The sequence below is a fragment of the Lissotriton helveticus genome, chromosome 5_1 (genome assembly GCF_964261635.1).
Source record: "Lissotriton helveticus chromosome 5_1, aLisHel1.1, whole genome shotgun sequence".
In the NCBI taxonomy this organism is placed as follows: Eukaryota; Metazoa; Chordata; class Amphibia; order Caudata; family Salamandridae; genus Lissotriton; species Lissotriton helveticus.
Genome location: NC_136065.1, coordinates 524,340,783 through 524,357,665, shown reverse-complemented (window position 1 = coordinate 524,357,665; position 16,883 = coordinate 524,340,783). Strand labels below are relative to the sequence as shown.

The 16,883-nt window shown below is 43.8% G+C and overlaps 1 protein-coding gene across 1 annotated transcript in view; it reads right to left on the bottom strand.

Moving 5' to 3' along the window:
• Positions 1–515: 515 nt before the first annotated feature.
• Positions 516–16,883, bottom strand: part of CISD1 (CDGSH iron sulfur domain 1) — a 125,767-nt gene continuing 109,399 nt past the window's right edge. Inside the window, exon 3 of the mRNA XM_078642871.1 lies at positions 516–2,972. Within this exon, the coding sequence (XP_078498997.1) occupies positions 2,889–2,972 (84 nt within the window). The 3' untranslated portion in view covers positions 516–2,888. The remainder of the gene's footprint in view (positions 2,973–16,883) is intronic.

Here is a 16,883-nt window from a genome sequence, read left to right as displayed (position 1 = left end):
TGAATTTGATTTTTAATAACTTTTAAAAAGAGTAATTGTTTTTCTAGAAGTGTCTTAACCAAAATTGGCATTATTAGATGTACTAATGTAACCCAGCGTTTTCCTAACGAACAGCCAGCCTTGCTACAGTAAAAGTACAGTTTGGGGCTTTTTCACTGTAATGGCATTTTTAACCTAAAATTCCTACATCTCCTACTGTTAAGTACCATGCGCCCTGCCTTATGCATTGTAAGGCCAACATAGGAGTGACTTTTAAATATTTAGTAGGAAGGTTATTTTGACAGGTCGAATTTGGAATTAAGAACTGCAACAGCCAGGATACAAATGGTACCATTAACTCTAATGGGGTGTCCCAGTGTGCCACAGAACCTGGGGGATCAATTCTACTTAACCACAACTGGATCTGTAGGGAAATGCACAATTGCTTTACAGCTCGGGTATTTTTTTCCTATGCCAATGAATGGTATAACACGTATATTAATAAAGTAATAACCAACACTGACAAAAAAAGATGCACTTTCTCTGTATATTAATGTTCATATAGCATAGAAAAACACAAGTGCTACATAACAGACACAGGACTGTTATGCAACATAAACAAGAACATAAATTAGTATCATACGAACAAAGGCAGTCACATAGATACAGCATAACAAACCATTGACTATATACAGAAAGCACTAAATCACTCAATAGGATGCCCATTGTGAACTCTTTAGTTTGTTCAAACATGTTCAATTATTGGTGGTAGACATGTGAGGTATTGGCACGGAACACCTATTCACATCATCGTCATTTCAACCCTCTCAATGTGTGCATGAAAAACAGCACAATAGATCTTTCTCAGGACTAGCAAGTATAAATACAGCCTGTCTGATGATGAATAATAGTGGCAGCGGTAACGTGAAAGGAGGGGCCTCAATAGTTAAGTGAGGGTAGCCAATGGAATCTCACCTGGTCATAATAGAAAAATCATGTTGCTTGATGTTGGGCTCGAAAAAGCACCCCTACAAGGCAATACCTAATTCATCACCATGTGTGTTTCGAAACGTACATTGGTGAAAATGGGGAATTATTGAATTGCTCACCTCCACATAGTGAAGGTGTGCAAAGAATCAAGTGTATCCAGGATCAAGGAGGGTCCTAAAAAGGAACCTGTGACATAATGGATGCAGGGTATTGATATTAAAAATGTTGATGTAAAGAGCGTGATGGATTTAGTAACGGCTGTGCCAAGTCAATATCGGTATGTGTCCTTAGTCAGGCCGAAGTCGGCTTGGAGTCGGACAGAACAATGGGTTGGGAGTCCTCCTCCGGCATCAATGGCATCAGCACAAGTGTCGATGAACAGAGGGCTGGTGCAGGTTTTGGAGCGCTGCCTGACATCAGTAGAGAACCAGAGGCGGGTTTGAGGGGTCCAAATAGCTCCAAGAGCGAACCCACTAATGGTAATCTGCCTGGAAGACCCTGCGGATCCTTCAGGCCTGTAGACGCTATAAAAAGAACCAGAAGCAGGCTAAAGATGTGCCGCATAGTCTTATGAAAGGCTGCGACCTGCTGGAATCCCTATGATGCCCCCGATAATTCAGGGTGTATGAGAACTAAAGAATGAATGTGCTCCTATGTAGAACAGGAGCAAGACCAAGAGACACGGTGAAACTCTCGTAGGATGGGACCTAGTCCTGCTTGGACTTCTTGTGGTTCTTCTTAAACACACCTGAAGCATTGACCGCAATGAAGATAGGCCTCAGAAACAACTTTGGGAGCAGAAGCAGATCTCGATTTCTACTTAGAGGGACCTGCTCACAGGCTTCTGGTGTTTCGTCACATAGAGCTTCGCCTTGTGATCTCGGATGGTTTCCAGGTTCTTCTGAGCACAGTCATCACAGGCCTTGGAGTCTTGCGCCCAATCCAAGTACCTAAGGCACATGTCATGGGGATCTGCCACAGACAGTTCCTACAAGGCTAAAACCCTGTTATCTTAGGGTGTGACATCACTTGCACACTGGAAACAATTGAGGGAATACTTTCCCACACGTAAAGAAATAGAAAGAGCAGAGCTTTAGATCGGGGTCTGAAGAAGCGCATTAAAAGAAACTCACATCAGTGCAGCATGGGTGGCAATGATTAATCTAAGTTAATAACTACTTTCTCCTAAAGGTTTGAATTTTTTTTAACTAAGTCCAGGAGACACACGAAATGCTGGTTGGTGGACGGTGATCTTGAAGGACGAGTCATTAAACTAAATGAATTACTGTAAATTTTGAAACATTGTAATATTTTGTTGTTGCGGTTATTAGATTATTGTAGACTGCTTTCTCAATGATCCAGACTGCTCAATGATACGGACTAATGTTCGTTTTGTAATTCGCTCTACCTCTCTTGTGGATTTGCGCCATCTTAGTTTTAGAACACAGCTTCTACAATCAAGGTCTAGAACCTCCAGATAATGTCATCTACTAACTATTTTTTTCTGTTTTCTTTTTTAGCTAGTGCAATAATGCAATTCCGCTTACAAACTATTAAAGACAACTTAAGCACAACTATTCAGATCTCTGAAATAATTTAATAGTTCATTGTACATCTCAGATTAGATTCCAATATCATCATTTTACTGTCATGTTCATTGTCAAATTATTGATGAAAACTATTGGTGACATTGCAGAAAATACATTTTTACCAGATATTCTCCAAAAAATACAAATAAGAGCATCATAGTGTTTTAACAAATAAGACAAAGGCGATAATATACACAGACAAAAGCGCAAAGTATTCCATGAACTTCAGCGCAAAAATATTAGAGTGGCTTTTATTCATCGTGTTGAAAGGATGGAAGAATAACCATGATTTGGATTCCGTTCCATGGCCTCCAACAGCACTACTCAGCACTATTTCTTCTTCACAATCAAAGGTCCCACATTGTCCCCAGTATCTTCATTGTGTTTTGTGTGAGAGCCATCACAAAATGGAAACTAAGAGAAAAGAAACAGAAAACAAGTACTTGAATTAAAGAATTTACTTTTACATGGAGCGCCACTATTCAAATACTGCAAGGGCTGAAAGGCTTAGACAGCTAAACTTTATTTGTAGTTACTTACTAGAAGACCTGCATAAGGCCACTGCCTTGTCTCATTGCCTCTTCAAAGTGCTAAACATGACAATTACTTGGAAACAATTTAGTTTCCCTACAAGGTAACGAATATTCCCAACTATTTAAATTCACTTGTTTTGACCTACGTGATCATGACAATACGATGACATTTCATACAAAATTCTGCACATTCACACTGCAGAGGCCACCAGAATATAAATAAATAATCCCCCCCACCCTTTTGCAATCAAATTGAACCATATGTTGAAAACTGAAATTACACAGCCTTTATTAAGATCGCTATAGTAATGATGATAACCATTTGATGTATTAAATAACTAATGCAAAATATAAAAACAACATGAAAAAATAGTTCTACTTGAAAGTACATCTTTCAGTATTAAATAGTTAACTAAAAAGGCCATAATAACAACAGCTAGTGTACATACTACTCAATTATAGGGGTCTCAAAACATTATAGTAATGGCATTATGGAATGTCGCAACGCTGGAAATGTTGTATTGCCTTTTTGCACTCATGCTGTGCCTAGGAAAACTAAACCATGGCTCATCTCCATTTGCAGACTGTGACTGATGCTCAAAGAATACAGGTCATCGCATCATCAAACATGAGTGACAGATTAGCAGCCCAGGTTTGGATTATCCAAACATAAGCGTTGGTTTAATTAGAGGCTGATTATAAAGTGTTTAATTGCACATAAACAACGTAGCAGGCTTTTTTTGGTTTTGTAATATTTTTAACGCTGTTCTATAACCCTGGGAATGTTAAGCACTGTTAGAACTGGGATTTGCTAATTCTTAAAAACCTGAAATACAATTAACTGGACTTATGAAATATTGACTATACTCCAGCGGTCATGACCAGGACACTAACTCTTGCAATCTCATCCCCTGGAATATAGCCAGCCTGGCCAGTAAGTTTACAGATCTAGATTGGCTGTGTTTTATCCACAAGTATGACATTATGTGCCTGCAGGAGACCTGAACCGTCGACAACTTTTTTTTTTTGGAAGGCTACAAGTTGTTTATTAGACCTGCAACCCCTTCAAGGTCTGGTCGGCCGAAGGGGGGCTTCCAGTCTATGTGTCACTCAGGATGAGGGGCTTGACATGAGTACGGACAACCAAAGCCTTCAGGCCTCATTATTCTCTAGGGTTGTGTAGATTACTACTCTTGAACTTATATAATGCTACATCTTCCCAAGGTTTGTAACGTTACCCGATTAGGCACTTTCCTGACAAATTTTAATGCCTCCTCCGTAACACCTGTAATATAGTCTCGTTAGGGGATTTTAACGTTCATTCTTGTGAGGAACTAAGGCTGCAGGAACTTGGAGGTATTGAGTGCTACCCCTGCCGTCGCGCTGCAGATGCGCATTTTGAACTCCCTAGTTTGTGATCTTGACCTGCAAAAAACTATGGATTCATTGGATTCAGATAGGAGGAAGCTAATTCCCACCTTTAAAGGGCCAGGTCGTGAAACCTCCTTTATCGGTATCATTCTAGTTCACACTCCTCTTTTTTACTTGATTTCTGACTTTTCAGTTACAGCCAGTAACCACAGGGATCATAATCCGCTGTGTACTAAAGCTAACTGGCCTATATTGGGTCTGAAAAGGAGGAGGAGTACTTTAGCCCACTGATGGAGATAGAAGGCTCAAATGGGCGCAGATTATCCCAGGCTCCCTGTTTGAGTACCTCTTGGTGAAGTGACAGAACGAGATTTGTCGGGACGCGGAGGCAGAGCCGGACGAGTCCATCAACCGCGCCTTTGAATCTATCTCCCGTTCTGTCGCTGCGCTATTAAACATTCCCTGCACCCAAAGTCCAACAGGAATGGGCACCTAGATGGTTTAATCCAGAATGCTCGCTTGCAGCTAGGAGGCTCAGAATAGCATTGCATGCCCTCCCCAGGAACAGCTCCCTAGTTAAAACTCGAATGAAGCAATATAAGATAGCCCTCAGCAAGCGTAGGGAGGATCTGAAGGAGGAAGCTTGGGGTAAGCTTATAGAAACAACAACTATTAAGTGTAGTGCAGAGTTTTGGACCATTATTAATAGCCCTTTTTTGGGAGTAGAGGCCGCAAATGTCCGAGACACACATACTACAGCGAATGATAGGCCAGCTATTTTGAGGGAATGTTTAAGGGTGCTTCAACCCAATTTTTACTACTGGAGAGGAGAACCAAAAAAACAACTACATCTGTAACGGGGGAAGAAGTGAGGCAAGACATTACTGGCATGACGCCCCGGTACCTGACGGAATTCCTACGGATCTTTATCCGTCGGATGTGGAGTTCTGGGCACCATTACTTTCCTCTTTAATTAATGCAGCCACAAGGTCTGGCCCTCCTGTCTCTTGGGTCACCTACATAATCGTCTCGGTTTTTTAAAAGGGGTACAGGGACAGTACTGTTTTTTACAGGCCTATATCCCTGTTGGACTCCGTGGTCAAAGTGGTAGGGCGGATCCTGCTGGGCAGGTTATAGTCTTGGGCTCGACAATAACATCCCTGTCGGATGCCCAATACAGTTTCCGCCCTGGCTGCTCCATGACAGATCAATGTCTAAATCTCTTTCTGATCTTACATGGTAGCCCGCTCTGGTACCATCTTTCTGGCCTTTGTGGACCAGTCTTCCACATGCGATTGTGTGAGCAGAGGCAAACTGTGGCAGATCCTTCTTTCTCTAGGGGTGGACAGGGATATAGTCTCCTTCCTACAAGACCTCCATCGAGACACTAAGGCGGCGTGTTATTCGGCCGGCCTGAATGTATCACACTGGTTTCCCGCTAGGGGCAGAGTCCATCAGGGTTGCATTCTGGTCCTGGTTTTTTTCAACCTCTACATGAACAACCTGGAGATAACCCTCTTGGAGACCAAGCCAGACTTACCACAGGCAGGACAGCGGGGTCTCCCAGTCTTGTATATGCAGATGAGGCTGTCCTGATGGCCAGGACCGAACGGGGTTCGCAAGCGCTTATAACCTCCTTCGCACCATTTATGGGTGACATGAATCTGACGATCCATAACCCGCAGTCATATATTATGCAAGTGGGGGCATGGCCCAGTAGGCCATACACTTTCAGGGTAGGGCTTACCCAGATTCCTAAATTGAGCGTGGTCTCATATTTGGGGTTATTCTTAGATGAAAAAATTAATTGGGGGTCCCAACTCACCCGCCAGAGAAATGACCTCACTAGGGAGACTGCAGCCATTTGTAATTTTGCTGCTAGACTGGAGAAAAGACCGGCGGGGGCCATTCTTAAGCTCTACAGGGCCAAGTGAATCTCAAAGGCTCTTTATGGCAGTGAAATCTGGGTACACGAATACAAACTATACCCAAATTGTAAAAAACAAATTCCTGAGCAGTCTTTTATCTATCCCTTAGGGTACTCCCTCCCTCACTGCTAATGAAGAGAATAGCCAGGCATGTCCTACATCTCTGACCGGATAGCTTTTCGCCCAGTGTCTCTCTGGTTAAGAATCTGGTCTGGGAAGGGGACCTCTCTAAATAAAGCAATCGTAAAAGATTGTCTGGCTTTTGATCATGCACCCAGGGTACCAGGACTCAAATATGTAGAAAGGAGCCGCATGAGTCTGGGAAGAGGAGATCTTTTATCCAATCCCGATGCAACGTACAAGATAGATCTGTCCCTCATTAAGACGGCCTTCCTTGGGAAATAGTGCTTAAGATAGCTCGTGAGAATGGCACAGTCACATATGAAGATCATTTACTTACTTATACACAGACTTCATTCACACAGGGGGTTTAGGGAGGTAGACACACCTTTAAGACAGTGAAGAGAAGCCTGCATCGTCTATGCAATAGTATACTCTGCCATCTTGAAAACTAGGATTCAAGGTAAACCTTATATCTTTACTGATCGTGAAAAGAATAAAAAAATGGAAGCAACCAAGATCCTCCCTACAACATAATGTTGAATCAGCCACACCGGGTGAAAACTATTGATCTGAATAGATTTCATGTCTTGTGCAAGCTAATAATCATGGTTCACATTAAGCCATTTTATGATATAGTTCTAAAAGACATTATACAACTAGCTGTGGATGGGTTGCAGGTTGAAAAGGTTGAGAAGCACGGATTTAGATGAAACATACACAGCCATCTCATCAGCTAAGTCTTTTCAGTAAGAACTCTGGATCACATTCTTCCTGCCCCACACCATAGCATGTTTTGCAACTAATGCAACAAGAACAACTGATTTTGATTATAGATGCTGAACACCGGGTCTACACAGCTGTACAACACTTTTGACTGCGTTAGAGAATAAAATGTATGCATTTACCATGTATGAAAAATGAATGAAAAACAATACAACCTTTTGCTCCTGCCGGAAATTAGGAGCTTATTAGTGTGATCAGAATGTTCATCCCCTAGCTTCAATAAGAGTCTGAAACCTGTCGCCACTTTAATCTCAGTCCAGTTTTATCAAACACAATCGAAAAATGTATAAATCAAAGCATGTTATCTCAAAATTGAATATGCGAACTCTTGTTCAGTTTGCCAGATTCCACTAAGACACCTTTCGTGACATTTTGCTAATGATTCATATTTCTTATTGTCTCACTTAGTTATTATATTTGGCCTATTTTGGCAGTATTTGTTTTTTATTACGGAGTGCAAACAAAACAGTCGCTCTCCCCATCCGTTTTCACGAATGGAATAAACATCCAAGTTTGACTTACCACAGTTGCCTATATCTGTAAATAGATTAGATATAAACACTTGCGAGATACCTGTGGAACGTGTTATTTGCAACAGCGCATTTTGAACACGCCTTTAATGCAGGGTCATACAGGAGAGGCAAATTGCTTCTGTGCATTTCAGTTTTCAAAAGTTTTTTAAGTCGAGCCTGGGCAGCGAATGCTCTGCTCTGCAAGGCAGGCATGGTGTGTTCAGGTAGGGACGTGAAGCTCTGTCCACTTTCTGCCCCTACTTTTCATTGGCTTGTGTCATTGTCTACTGTAAGTTGTGGCTTTTCATTGGTAAATAGCCTTAGTAGTCCCGCCTTAGTACCGCCTGGTCTCATTTTGTAACCTCCCATGAGCCCACTCCTGTTACGTGGGCTTTAATTACAGCCTCTGAGCACCATTTTCTCAAATAGACGCTCTCTCTCACACTTTTTAAAATTTTATATAGCACGGGTGCTGGCATTTGCAATGCAATAGGTCTCGCATTTGCAATCGGTTAAGATATTGGCATTGTAAAAAACAAATCAGTTGGGAATGTACATATGTTTACACGAGCTGTCACGAGCGTTCAGGTGTGTCTGGTAGCTCGTGACAAGCTCGTGCTTTGGGCACACGATGTTATGGTTTGAACATGTCGTATGTTTACAGTTATGCCGCGATCTGCGATCTGGCATTACTGACTTGAAACTTAAGGCGAGAGCATCCAAATAAACTCCGTCTTCAACTTTAACCTCCTGTGTGGCTTCTGTGACTTCCCTACACTGGCGACGGGCGGGTAATCTTCATTACCTGCGTCAAAGGAACTAAAGGAAAAAACATTTTTTTTTATTTGTTATTATCTTGAAATCTACTCCAGCGCTATCAAGAGTTATACGAGACAGCGTTGGACTACTGCTGTTTTAAGGGAAGCGGAACATCAACAGGAGAATTAAGGGTTGTTTGCTTAATTTTTTTTTTTGTGTGGCGTCTTTTGAAATCGCCTATCTTGGAATCTACTCCAGCGCTATCAAGAGTTATACGAAACAGCGTTGGATCACTGCTGTTTTAAGGGAAGCAGAACATCAACTCGAGAATTAAGGGTTATTTGCTTACTTTTTTTGTGTGGCGTCTTTTGAAATCGCCACCACCTTCCACTCTCGAGCGTTGCCAGGATACGCGTGCAAAGGTTCGCGCATGGATACTTTAATCCGCACTGTTCAACACGACGTCTGACGTCATCGCATCTTTACGAGCAGTAGAGACGAGCTTCGTGGAGACACTCTCTCCAGTTTTACTGATCTCGTCGAGAACAGTGCACATCAACGCTCTGAGTCATCTATTAACCGTGTTTCCCATCACCTGAGGAAATCGTGTGAAGATTTTATCTGCTGGAAGGTGTTCAGTGATACGCACACTGCGTGTCCTGTAATTTAAATTATTTATTTTGACTCTAAAGTTTGAAATTGATAAAAAAAAAAAAAAAAAAAAAAATTAAAATGTAATTCCTTTTATAACCTGCATTTAATCTTACACATAGTGTGTTAAATATTGAATTAACATGTCTGGCATAGTACCTCCTCCTTCATTTTTATCATCACCTGGTGAACCACCCATGGCTTGGGAGATATGGGAACCAACATCAACTAGGGATGAAAATTGATCCCAGGGCTGATCCTCCTGTTTATGTTGTGCAACCTTTGAATGTATCAAGTGTTGCTGGGGATAGTTCACTACTTGTAGAGAATTTACGTAAATCCTTTCCCACTGTTTTCAGTGGTATGTTGGGTCGTTATAAGGGATTCGAACATGTCATCAAGTTAAATGAGAATGCCATTCCTGTGAGGCATAGAGTAAGGAATGTTCCTTTATCTTATAGAGTCAAACTTAAAGAAAAGCTAAAAGATCTATGTGAGAAAAACATTATTGAACCAATAGAGTCGTCACCTTGGGTTTCTCCTATTGTAATTTCGGTTAAGTCCACTGGCGAACTCAGATTATGCATTGACCTCCGCAGTGTCAATGGTGCCATTTGGGTGGATTCGCACCCTTTACCCAACCTCCATGAGATGGTTTCGACACTGGCTGGTGCACAAGTATTCTCGTGTGTTGATTTAGCCAGTGCTTACCATCAGGTGGTACTTGCTGAAGAGTCCAAAAACATAACCGCTTTTGTCACGCCTGAAGGTTTATACAGGTTTTGTCGCATGCCTTTTGGTTTGGCGAGTGCAGCCTCGGTGTTCCAGAGGTTAATGAGGGATACCTTGGAAGGTTTGAGTGGTGCCATAGCATTTCAGGATGACATTTTGGTGTATGGAAAGGATGACGTAGAACATGATGATAATTTAAGGTGTGTGATTGCTGCCTTAGCGGAGAAAGGCCTTACACTACGTCTTGACAAATGCAAATTTAGGCAAAAAGAGGTGGAATGCCTTGGGCATACTATTAGTGGAATGGGAATCAAACCAAAGAAGAATCATGTTAAGAGTATCACAAACGCTCCTGTGCCCACATCGAAAGAACAACTCGTGGCCTTTTTAGGTCTTATTGAATTTTATGCTAAATTTATTCCAAATTTTTCAGTAAAGGTTGACCCGTTCAGGTGTTTGTTGAAGAAAAATGCTAAGTTCGTTTGGACTGATGAAATGACACATGCTTTTCAGTCTTTGAAAATGTTTGTTGTGAATGCTCCATGTCTCAAACCTTTTGTTGTTGGCGTGAAATGTATCATTATGGTAGATGCAAGCTCTTCTGGTTTAGGTGGAGTACTCCTCCAGAAAGATAATGAAAAAGAATGGGTTGTTGCATATGCGTCAAGAGCCTTGAGAGATGCTGAGAAGAATTATTCTGTCATAGAAAGAGAGTTACTGGCGTGTGTTTGGGGAGCTGAGCACTTCAGACCTTTTTTGTGGGGTACGAGATTTTTAATAAAAACTGATCATAAGCCTTTGGTGTATCTCATGGCTCCAGGTGGAGGCAGAACTATGTCGGCACGTCTTGCAAGATTAGCTTCAAGATTACAATCTTTTCAGTGCACTATTGAATATGTTCAGGGCAAGGCGAATGTACATGCCGATTGCATGTCCAGACTGATCTCTGATTCTAATCCTTCTGAAGTAGTTAATGAAGAGGAGTGTGAAGTTGCTTTCACTTTTCGTGACATCAATTTAGTATGCGGTGAGCGGCCTTCTTTGCAGGAGGATGTTTGGATGGAAGAGATGAGTAAGGATTTAGAATTGTGCAGTGTCAAGAAGTATCTTGTACATGGTTGGCCGGAACAGAGGAAGTTATCTGGGAACATGATGGGTTTTTTTAAGGTTCAAGAAGAACTTGCTGTGGAAAATGACTTAATTCTTCGGGGTGACAAGATTGTTCCACCTTTTTCTATTAGGAACTCTCTTCTTGAGATTGCTCATGAGGGACATTTGGGGATATCGTTCACCAGAAGACGTTTAAAGGAGTCTTTCTGGTGGCCAGGTATTGATTCTTGTGTGGACCATTTTGTACGTTCCTGTTCTCATTGTTCTAACAGTGACAAAACAGCTGTTGCTTTACGTCCAGAACCATGTCCCATTAATTTACCTTCAGGTCCCTGGCGGAAACTGGGGATAGACATCATTGGGCCTTTTAGTTGTTTACCAAAACAGGAAGCTTTTGGCATTGTACTTATAGATTATTTTTCCAAATGGCCGGAGGTCAAGATGGTCAAAGAGGTCACTTCGGGTCAAGTAATAGCATTTTTAGATGAGATTTTTTGCAGAGAGGGTATTCCTCAGGAAGTTGTGAATGATAATGGTCCGCAGTTCGTGAGCAAGGAAATGGAACAGTTTTTTGTTAAGTGCGGTATTGTTCATAGGAGGATTGCAGTTTTCCATCCGGAAGCAAATGGCCAGGTTGAACGCTTCAACCGTGTGATCAAAGAGGCCATACAACTTTCTATCAAGGGCAATTTGAATTGGAGGAATGCTTTGCAATCAATGTTATTGGCTTATAGGACTTCACCTAATTCTGTGACCTTGGTTACTCCTTTTGAGCTTTTAAGAGGACGGAAGCCCAGCACAAAGTTGGTTCCTTGGTGGCTAAATTTTTTTTTACCTGGTTCTGAAAATTATTTGAAGGTAGATTTTGAAGCTGATCAACACAGGGTTCAGTCGTATAAGGATAAAATGAAGCATGACATGGTCAAAAGAATTGGTTCGAAGTCCAGTCGTTCTATTAAGGTGGGTGATTCTGTCCGCATTAAAAAGAAAGAGGGTGTGAGTAAAGGTTTTCCTGTTTGGTCGAGTCCTAGGAAAGTTATTGAAGTTTTTAGAAATGCGGTCAGGGTTGATGGTGGTTCTGTGTGGAATTTGAGCAGAGTTTCTTTGTTTAATGAGCTTAGTCAATCGGTGGATGATTTGGACGGCAATGTTTTTTTTAATGTTGGGAGACAGAGTGACAATGAGGAACGTTCTTGTGCTGAATGTGATTCTGACAATACTAGAGCCACACGCTCTCATCGTTTACCTGTTCGATTTAATGACTTTGTGATGAATTGATTTTTTTTTACTTTATTTTTTTCTTCGTTTTTTTTTGTTTGTTTTTTTTTCTCTAAGGGGGGGAAGGTGTGTTGGGAATGTACATATGTTTACACGAGCTGTCACGAGCGTTCAGGTGTGTCTGGTAGCTCGTGACAAGCTCGTGCTTTGGGCACACAATGTTATGGTTTGAACATGTCGTATGTTTACAGTAATGCCGCGATCTGCGATCTGGCATTACTGACTTGAAACTTAAGGCGAGAGCATCCAAATAAACTTCAACTTTAACCTCCTGTGTGGCTTCTGTCACTTCCCTACAAAATCCTTTTATTTATTGGTTTTAAAAACACATAAATAAAAGGGATTGTCATTTACAATGCCAATAGGTCAAACTCTCCTAAATGCGAGACCCTGGGCTTTAAGTGGGCAGGGTCTCACCGTTGCGGAGCACCAGCAGTATTTTAAAGGGGGCCATGAAACGGGTCTCTATCGAGCTGTGTTTTGTGCCCTGGCACAGTCGGTCTGTTTTTCTTTCCGGACTGCAGGCACATCGATGTGTGCATGCTCACACAGCTCACTTCTCACTTGTGGAGAAGTTACAGCATGACGTCATGCAGGGTGAGCGTTGTAGGGGAAGGGAAATCCTTTAACCTCTTCGACGCTTATGACGATCTCAGCTCGTCATGAGGCACAGTGGAGCTGTGCTCATGAGTGAGCTGAGCTCATCATAACTGCCTCGGAACGCCCACGCGGGGCTAATTCCCCTCCTGCGCGGGCGTTCCATGGGAGTGGGCGGAGTCGTCGCCGCGCGCGGCCTCCTCCCCCTGCACCGCCGGGGAATTGGCCCAGCGTAAGGGGTTAAAGAAAGTAATTTATACCCGCTCAGGAATAGGCGGGCCACCAGATTGCAATAGCTCTGGGTTCTGCTACACAAAACATCCTACTTCACTGGCAGACCACTCGCACTCCCACATTTACGGGTTGGTTGCAACGCCTGTGCAGGTCTTAGGGATGGAGAAGATGACTCTCACAATAGCTGGGAAGGGTTCCACTTTGAAGATATTTGGCAGCCATTCCTCACTCTGTTGGCCTCTGAGTTCCGTGAGCTCACATGTTCAAGATATCTCTGCTTGCTGCGCCTTTCAGCTCTCCCATCGGTAGAGTCCCAGGAAGCCCAGTCGCGAGGTGCGGCATAGACCTGTCTTGCATTGATACTTTGGTCGGTGGACGAGGGCTGGGGAGGGGGTGGTAAGGGAGGGTAGAATAAGTTTCATTTTTTCTGTATTTGGAATTGTAGCACTGCTGATTCTCTCACTACACGTTTTTAATCAGAAGCCTGATTCGCCCTAGAGAATACGTATGTACCGCAATGTTGTTTTTTTTCTTGTTTATGAAACGCAATAAAAAAGATTTATACCTAAAGAGAGTAATTTTCGCTCTGTATTTCCCTTCTCTTCTTGAAACTCGGGAGCGGCAACATTGTCCTGGTGTCACCAGGGCTTTAAGTGGAAGCTTTTTCAATATTATAAACGCCAAGCCACAGTTGCTGCTTATTTATCATACACAACAACCATTTTCCTGACTTGTATGTATGATATTACTTGTTTTCAATGACCAACAGCAAAATACGAGTCGGGAGGCACACTATGCTAAGCACAGAATGGTTTACTTCTGTTTTTTATGCCACGCCCTTAATGCCATTGGCCACGCCCCTTTGAGAGACCCCACCCCCCATTTTTTTCATCCCACTTAAAGCCCTGGCGAGACCTATTGCATTGCAAATGCTTGTTGTCATTCTGCTGCTGGACACAGGGCGTAACGCAGGCCCCTGCAAACCCAGCGGCGCGGAGCACCCCATTCTTCCAAGGGGCCCTTCACAGTCCAAGGCCAATGAATATCTGTCAAATAAGGAGATTCATGGGATGGCGATTGCTGCACATGGACATGCAAAGCATTAAGCAGGTGAGTCAGAAGATACACCCCCATATTATTCACTTGAACATTTCTGAAAAGCTTAAAATGCCTCGGGAAATTTGCACATCAAGAGTGATACTTCGGCACCAGTCGTTCATTTAACTCTAACATTACAGGCTGCTTGTATTAATGGAAACTGGGATATGATCACAGTTTCGTGAAGACAAATGTACCGTTAGAGCACTAACCAGGAATCGGGGGGTGGGTGGAGGGGTGCGGCTGATTAGTAGCCCGCCCCAACCCCAATCATACAACTTGAAACATCCTGTCTGATCATACATCCAGACCTGTAGGATTCTCTGGAAGCCACAGCGAAAAACAAGCGCAAATAACTAAATTGAGACGTATTAAGACATGGGCAAAGTTGGCTCTGGCCCAGGGCCCCAGCCTTTCAGTGGGACCCCTCATAGATCCAGCTCTCTCCACACTGTCTTGCTCTGATGACCTTGAATTACTTTTTAAACATTTTTCTAAATTCCATTTTTCTTTAATTTATTTTTAATAAGGGTAATGTATGGGAGTCTGTTACATATATTTTGCAGAGAAATGTTGTGTTTATGTTTTTCAACACCATACAACATTCATGAAAAAATGTCCTTTTAGATCAAAACAAGGTCTCACGTGAGAAATGGCAGTGGGTCGCAGAGATTATTTAGCAGTAATATTAGTGAGCATGCTGCTATATGACAGTATTAAAAACGCACACATTATTTGCTGGAAACACGTTTAGAATGTGTACTAGTATGCATGAGCAGTGTCAGTGACCTGGCCTAAGAAGGCATGAAAGAAGTGGGTATTGGATCATAAATTCAAAGGTGTTCCTAATAGGGCCCCCCAAAATATGTTTGGCCCAGGGCCACTAAAACCCTTAAGATGTCCCTGGAAATAAGATATTCTACGAAGTAAGATCCCCTACACACAAGAAAGATCAGACATCCAAATACAATTGCCCGAGACATGATCTGAGTGCGGGCCACAGGTTGCCCTAACAAGCAGGTAAAACGGCTTTATTACAAGGAGATAGAGAGTGCAAAATGCTCACCTGCTGATTTTTCATTCATTGAAGGCGTTTTGGACTGCGAGCACCAAGGACTCGCTCTTCCTGATTGCTGTTCTGTTTTAGACTGTTTTTAAGCCTTCACTACTCGCGGAACCCGCTTCGCGGGTCCCGCTTCGCCTGCACTTCCCGGCATAGCGCTTTGGAAACTCTAGCGCTTGGGCTTCTGAGGTGTTGGGGAAAGCAGGGCTGCGAGCGAGGGGAGGCGCAGGACTTCCAGTCCCAGGAGCGCCTTAGCCTCGGCTTCTTCACCAGCTGACCCGCTCTCCCTGCTGGCTCCTCCCACACCTCAGCGCAGCTAAAGCCTGCTCGTCTGTTGCCTTGGTTGATTGCTCACCTGCTGATTTTTCATTCATTGAAGGCGTTTTGGACTGCGAGCACCAAGGACTCGCTCTTCCTGATTGCTGTTCTGTTTTAGACTGTTTTTAAGCCTTCACTACTCGCGGAACCCGCTTCGCGGGTCCCGCTTCGCCTGCACTTCCCGGCATAGCGCTTTGGAAACTCTAGCGCTTGGGCTTCTGAGGTGTTGGGGAAAGCAGGGCTGCGAGCGAGGGGAGGCGCAGGACTTCCAGTCCCAGGAGCGCCTTACCCTCGGCTTCTTCACCAGCTGACCCGCTCTCCCTGCTGGCTCCTCCCACACCTCAGCGCAGCTAAAGCCTGCTCGTCTGTTGCCTTGGTTGATTGCTCACCTGCTGATTTTTCATTCATTGAAGGCGTTTTGGACTGCGAGCACCAAGGACTCGCTCTTCCTGATTGCTGTTCTGTTTTAGACTGTTTTTAAGCCTTCACTACTCGCGGAACCCGCTTAGCGGGTCCCGCTTCGCCTGCACTTCCCGGCATAGCGCTTTGGAAACTCTAGCGCTTGGGCTTCTGAGGTGTTGGGGAAAGCAGGGCTGCGAGCGAGGGGAGGCGCAGGACTTCCAGTCCCAGGAGCGCCTTACCCTCGGCTTCTTCACCAGCTGACCCGCTCTCCCTGCTGGCTCCTCCCACACCTCAGCGCAGCTAAAGCCTGCTCGTCTGTTGCCTTGGTTGATTGCTCACCTACTGATTTTTCATTCATTGAAGGCGTTTTGGACTGCGAGCACCAAGGACTCGCTCTTCCTGATTGCTGTTCTGTTTTAGACTGTTTTTAAGCCTTCACTACTCGCGGAACCCGCTTCGCGGGTCCCGCTTCGCCTGCACTTCCCGGCATAGCGCTTTGGAAACTCTAGCGCTTGGGCTTCTGAGGTGTTGGGGAAAGCAGGGCTGCGAGCGAGGGGAGGCGCAGGACTTCCAGTCCCAGGAGCGCCTTACCCTCGGCTTCTTCACCAGCTGACCCGCTCTCCCTGCTGGCTCCTCCCACACCTCAGCGCAGCTAAAGCCTGCTCGTCTGTTGCCTTGGTTGATTGCTCACCTGCTGATTTTTCATTCATTGAAGGCGTTTTGGACTGCGAGCACCAAGGACTCGCTCTTCCTGATTGCTGTTCTGTTTTAGACTGTTTTTAAGCCTTCACTACTCGCGGAACCCGCTTCGCGGGTCCCGCTTCGCCTGCACT